Source organism: Echeneis naucrates, chromosome 24 (assembly GCF_900963305.1).
Source record: "Echeneis naucrates chromosome 24, fEcheNa1.1, whole genome shotgun sequence".
In the NCBI taxonomy this organism is placed as follows: Eukaryota; Metazoa; Chordata; class Actinopteri; order Carangiformes; family Echeneidae; genus Echeneis; species Echeneis naucrates.
Window position 1 is genome coordinate 1,002,040 of NC_042534.1, and position 6,534 is coordinate 1,008,573.

Sequence of the window (6,534 nt, forward strand, 5' to 3'; positions counted from 1 at the left end):
CAGAATCAGAAAAAAAAAAAATAAACCCCCAAACATAATCTGAAACGGTCTTAGAGTTTGGAAATGTCCCCTTTTTGCAGACCAAGTTTGTGGAGAAGAACAACGACGCCCTGCACATGTCTCTGGAGTGTCTGATCAGCGAGTCCAAGGACCGCTTCATCCGCGAGCTCTTCGAGAACTCCAACAACAGCAAAGACGTCAAGCAGAAGGCGGGAAAACTCAGCTTCATCAGCGTCGGCAACAAGTTCAAGGTGAGAGCAGGCGTCTTCCTTTTTATTAGGACGTTTATTCCAGGCAAACAGATTTTAAAGGTCCACACAGACAGCCAATCAGAACCCGGACTCGGCTCCTCTCCTCTGATTGGCTGAGCTGTTGATGTAAAACTACTCTGAGGTAGTTTTAGTTTCTTCATGGAGGCCAACCCTTCAGAATGAAACTGTTCTGATGCGTAACGTGGGTTTTTACATTCAGCACTTCCCTTGTGACCCGTTGTGATGAAACATATTTTAGTTTTCCTGCCACCTGGACACGGCGGGAAGGCTGGTTGTCAAAGACAGGAAGTGACTCTAAAACTAGAACACACTTTTGAAAATGCAGCTCTGCAGAGTCTCTTCAGTCTCATCCTGGAATCGGAGTCCTTCAGTTCTCCTTCTTCAGCCTGCTGAAGCCCAGATTGGATCTTTTTGTGCCAATCAAAGTCAAAATTAAGCCTCAGATCTGAAACCCTGCACGATCGGCCCTTTTTCTTATTTTATCCATTTATTTTTAATCAGAGACTCGATGTCAAACTTGGTGCAACAGGGCGGCGCTGCGGCGGCACAGCCGAGCGAGCCGTTCAGTCAGAGCGAACCAGACAACATTCAGAGGCGACCAACCAAAAAATGACATACATGGCTCTGAATTCTGAAGAGAGAAGTTGTTGTTTGAGTGATCCTCAGGAATTTTTACCCGGTCCACCTGTTGATCCAGTAATCTTTTCTCTTTAACCTGCTTCAAATGTGAAAAACAAAATAAGCTGCAGGACAGAAAAAAACCATAAAACCTGCCAAAGTCTGCAGAGTCATTCCTGAACAAAAGGCTTCATGCAGAAACTTTGGTTGTTAAGATCTGAATTCTTAAAAAGGAAAAGGAGAACATTTTTAATATCTAAGTATCCTGTTTGGTCCTTCTGTCATTAAAGGGCTGAGTCGTGTTTGTTTGAGGCAGAAAGCCGCCGATATATTAAACAGTTCAAATGTACCCCCACGAAGAAGTGTTTCATATTTATATATTTCATATTTTAAAATTCATTATATGTATATTATATGTGTTAATGATACAGAATTTGGATCCAGGCTTAATCAGATGAGACTCAAATAATCAGTACTGCTCCATAATAATAATAATAATGAGGCACAGCTCTCCTCGATGGATATGTCCTGAAAGAATAACAAAAAAAAGAAGCAGCTCATTTGATGATGATGACAGAATCGCTGCAGTGCAGCTCCGGGGCTGAGCAGAGATTTATTCCGCAGAGTTAACAAGAACGGTGGCGTCTTTCATGTACAAATCTTTGATTCTTTCATGTGCGTCATTTGTATTCGCCGTGTGTCGCTCGCCGTTCTTGCTGAGACCGGAGCGCCACTCATGGTCCGCCATTCGTGAAAACTTCAGGCCACTTCTGGGATGCGTTCTTCTGTTGTGTGGCTGGAATGAACATCAGAGGTTGCACAGTGACGGCAGCGAGGTCGGCTGATCGAGCTTTTATGTGGAGCACATTGTAAAAACAGCTCGAGGATAAAATCTGTGACGGCAGAATAAACGACCAAAAACTCCAAAAGCCATATTCAGCCTGACCCGGCAGGAACCCAAGCTCCCCTGAACAGTCCTGATCCGTGATCCTCTCTGAGAATAACTTTTAATATTTTTAATTTCCCAGGTTATCCTCTTACTGCAGGGCAGTAAATTTTGGGTTAGGTTCCTCCCATCAGCCTCAGGCCTGCTGAAACCCGGCCCAAAGTCCAAATTAACCTTCGGAGCCATTCGGGGGGATAAAACTTTCAGTTCTGCTGATTCGGATGGATTCGTGTTGTAAGAAGAGATGTTTCACAGAAATCCGTCTCTGTTTTAATGATATTAGAAGAACAAGGTCGTCGGCGGCATCATATTATTATTCGACTTCTTTTATCCCATCCATTTGATTTGATTGGTCCCCACCAGCTGAGGCAGGAAGATGCACGAACAGCAGAATATTAAAGTCGCCGCTGGAGTTCTCAGACTTGCTGACCGGTCGTGCAAAAAGAATTATATTGACTTAGATTAGTTTCCTCTGAGACTGTAGACAGTGTTTTTGTAAGGTGCAGAATATTTAGTGAACTTCTGTCAATGCTTCAGAATATTTTACTGCAGCCAGTAAAAGTTAATTTACAAACAGCTGTGCAACAAATAAAAGACAAAGAAACTGGGAGGTGAGCGTCAGTTAGAGGATTTATTTGACAGGAGCGAAGCCCACAGCTCGTCTCCACACGGCGAGTAGATGAACTCCTTATTACCCCCCTCCTCCATGTTTCTGAGGATGTGATAAATCTTTATTCGTGTCGGAGAGCGAGACGGGACCTTTTTTTTTTTTTTTTTTTTAGATCAGCAGGAAGATTAAAATGACTCCATCCTGATTGGCTGGTCCAGTCTGTCAGTTTCTCTGTAAACTGGGAAAACGTTTGCTGCTCCTTGATGTCCAGAATAAGAAAGTGACCCTCCCAATAAAAATAAGACAAAGACTAACAGGAGGCGCTAACATCAAGCTGCAAATTCATTCATTAGGCTTTACAAATCAGGTCAGACGAGCAGACTCGGCCTCCGTATCGCTGCGAGTCCATTATGGAGCCGGATTAATAAACGTTTATTTACAGCTGCATGCTGAAGATGCTCTTTGTGGTCATAACGCACCATCAACAATTTCAGCAACTATGAAGAAGCAGCAGGAAGATTCACCGATATCAAAAGGAACTGATTAATTAGAAAGTCTGAGGCAGTCTTTGTCCAGCTTGAAAAGAATTTTAGTCCGGACCTGCTGCAGCTCCACGTGGGTCAGAACTGAAGAATGAGTCCCTCCTGAATCCGACCAAACCCCCGAAAGGCTTTTCTTTTCAAAACCTTATCAGAGACCTTTTTCTCTCAGCAGCGTGTTCACACACTGGCTCGTTCCCTCGTCTTTGGACGTTGATGCAGAGCTCCATTAAGGACTCTCAGATCCAGAGATTTCACCCTAAACTTAATAATGAGCTGAGAGAGGAACCAGATCGTATCTGACGCAGCATCCCTCCCGCCTTTTTAAGTCATAAACAAAGACGTGACCGACTTAAAAAAGAAATAAATAAATGTATGACTTCAGATTCGCCTGTTTGTGTTTACTCCACTTGGTACACAGACTATCACACTGTCGGTTCAGGAAACTGAGAAATCTATTATAGACAGTGAAGGTGAAATCAAATCTGATTTATTGATTTATTGAAATGATTCTGAAATAATTATTGAAGCAGATTTTTACAGTCTCAACATTTTTTTTTTTTTTTTTTTTTTTGGGCTTAATTTGGTACAACGCTGGAAACTACTGAAGGAGATTTACTCAGCTAAAATTTAAATGCTAATAATCCGGATTATAATCTACAGTTTAATCATGCCAGAACACCACTGAAACAAATTAACTGGGCAAAGTTTGATGTGTTTGTCTTTTTAAGGGAACAGGATGGAGAGAGAAGGGAAGTGAATATTGAGATGATATTTCCTTTCACATTATTAATTCACATTAAAAGTGCCGTCTCGGGGTGTTTTATAAATATATCATAGGTGTTGAATTTTTTATTTCCGTTTTAAAATATAAGATATTATTGACATCGCTGTTTGAAGCCGTCTTGAATGGGAAATCTGCTCCTGCTCTTTTCAACAGGGACCTTTAATTTAAGACAAATATCTGGAGGACTTTTGGAAAGCTGAACTTTCCTCCCTTCAGCTCTTTGATCTTGTGATTCCTTTTTAAAATATGTAGAAGTGTATTTATAATGCATGTATATTTTTCCTTTACATACCCTGAAGTCGACCTTCCTGTGCTCTTTCCTTTCCTGCAGACCCAGCTGAATATTCTTCTGGAAAAGCTCCGCAGCACGGTCAGTATTTCTTCTTCTTCTTCTTCTGCCTGTGAGGAGTTGTTGTTGTTGATTTCACGTTTCGGGCTCCAGATCTGCAGATTCGGCTCCATGTTGCATCACCAGATTGTGTCTCCCATGAGACACTCGGGGCGTCCTGTCCTGAGATGTCATGAATATGTGATGACGCTCTGCAGCTCCTGCTCTCTCTCTCTCACTGTTGGTTTATGTCTCTCTCTCCTTCCCTCTGCGCTGCAGGGCTCCAGCTTCATTCGCTGCATTAAGCCCAACCTGAAGATGGTCAGCCATCAGTTTGAAGGAGCTCAGATTCTCTCCCAGCTGCAGTGCTCAGGTCGGTCCGACGATCCGTCTTTCTCCTCAGGGTTGGAGATGTAAATGAGCTAAAGAAACCGCTCTGTTCAGGACTACGTAAGCTTTGATCAGAATTGGAAGGAGGACTCGGGGTTTGAACCCAGAATGTTTTCCCAAAGGCGACACATTTCAGAAAATAAACAAACCCTTTCTATTGAAAAGAAAGATGAAGAGCAGAGGGAGATGAGTGCTGCAGCATCAAATGACCATTCAAAACGTTTTCCACGAACAAAGACGCACAAACAGCATTAATTTGGTGAAAGTTGGAACCAAACGCATTGATAGAAGGAGGACGCCGTCTGAGAAGCAGTAACGTGGTTCTTAGATTACACATGTTGTGTGTGATCGTCAGATCTATAAATAACTGCTCCAACGGGAAGATCATTGTCTTTCTAATCGGCTCGTGTTGTTTTCAGCAGGAGCGTCAACGCGAATTCATCATTAAAAAGAAAGCTGTTTCTGCTGGTTAACTTGCGTCTTGTTGCGTAAATGAAATGAATCTATCATTATGAGCTGCTGTCGTTGTTACTGCTGGCCCTGGACGTCTCAACATGCTCTGTGATGGAGAACTGGAGTCCGGATCCAGTTTGGTCTCCTCCCTTCTTCCCTTCAGGTTTTTGGAGCTCAGCTTTAATATCCTCCTTTCCTTTTTTTTTTTTTAGTTTTATATTCAGTTGACGATGCCTTCTTCTGATATTGCGCTGCACCAAACTTTATCAGTGTTGCGGTTTGGAATAGAGCGGGCCGGTCCACGATGGGATGGCTGGTCGCCCTGCAGAACTTTTCCATGATGGGGTTGATGTTGTCCTTCGGCTCAGCGGCGTCGTCTCGCTCTGCTGCTCCTGCGGCTTGTTGAGCTGTTTTTTAGGCAGAACGCACAGATGGGCTTAGCAGGCTTAAGTAAATCAGAGACACGCTGATGCTGTGTAATAGCTTGTAAGTTAGGAGCAGGACTTAATAACTGGAGAGGGAGCCACTGCAGAGAAACTAACTCTCAGGTAAAATAATAAAAAGTTTGAATATTTCTGCCAGTGAGGCTTCAAATAGAAACGAGGATTTGGTTTGTTAAAAGATGAAAATTTCTCTTCTGGGAGAAATAACTTTCATGTGATGGTGTAAATGTGACTGTGAGAGAATCTCCTTCGGGGGGCTCAGTGTGAGTTACGTGCTTCGGTGGAGAGCATTTATTCCTGCTGCTGTTTGTGTTAAATATCAGGAGAGTTTGAGCTGAAAACACTGAAGGAGCCGTTTTTAAGGTCGCATATTCATGAGAAAATAACTTATTCTGTCTTTGTATCAGCAGGCAGCAAAGACAAAGTGTCGCCTGTCGCACAAATTTTGCTGCTGGGTTGATATTTGCGATACGAGGTGATTTGTGAATGTTTCTTCTCCAGTTCGACAATCAGATAAAAAAAAAAAAAAAGACGGATTTCTGACACCGTTTTGGAAATGAGCTCTTTGGTGCGACGAGGATGACTAACGACGCCTCAAAGAGCGTTTACAGGCAGTCAGAACAACACAAACTCATCCGAATTCAAGCCACATTGTTTCGGCTCTTTGTAAACTCTGACTCTGCCTGCTGTGTAAACAGGGTGTGTGCAGTTTAACAGGTCAGTCACCCAATCAGAAGAGATTCTACTTAGTGACATCACAAAGTCCCAGAAGGCCTCACAGCTGGTTTTAAGGTTCTGAATCCAGACTGAGCATTTCTCTGAGGACGGAGAGCTGTGTTAATACAGAATCAGGGAGGTCTACCTGTCGACCAGATGGACCTTTAACTTCAGTCCTCCTTCTAAAACGTCATTTTTTTCTGTCGGTCTATTAAAATCCGCTCTGTTTGACCCTCCCCTGTTTCCGTAGGTATGGTGTCAGTGCTGGACCTGATGCAGGGCGGCTTCCCCTCGAGAGCTGCTTTCCACGAACTCTACAACATGTACCAGAAGTACATGCCTCCCAAACTGACCCGGCTTGACCCCCGACTCTTCTGCAAGGTCGGTCCGGCTGAGCTCGTTATCATTTCGTTCTTTTATGTAGCTTCGTT

The 6,534-nt window shown here is 43.2% G+C and overlaps 1 protein-coding gene across 1 annotated transcript in view; it reads left to right on the top strand.

The window, feature by feature from the left end:
- Positions 1–6,534, top strand: part of myo6a (myosin VIa) — a 60,088-nt gene that overhangs the window by 30,689 nt on the left and 22,865 nt on the right. The window contains 4 exon segments of the mRNA XM_029495865.1: positions 81–251; positions 4,104–4,142; positions 4,380–4,473; positions 6,354–6,484. Coding sequence (XP_029351725.1) covers positions 81–251; positions 4,104–4,142; positions 4,380–4,473; positions 6,354–6,484 — 435 coding nt within the window.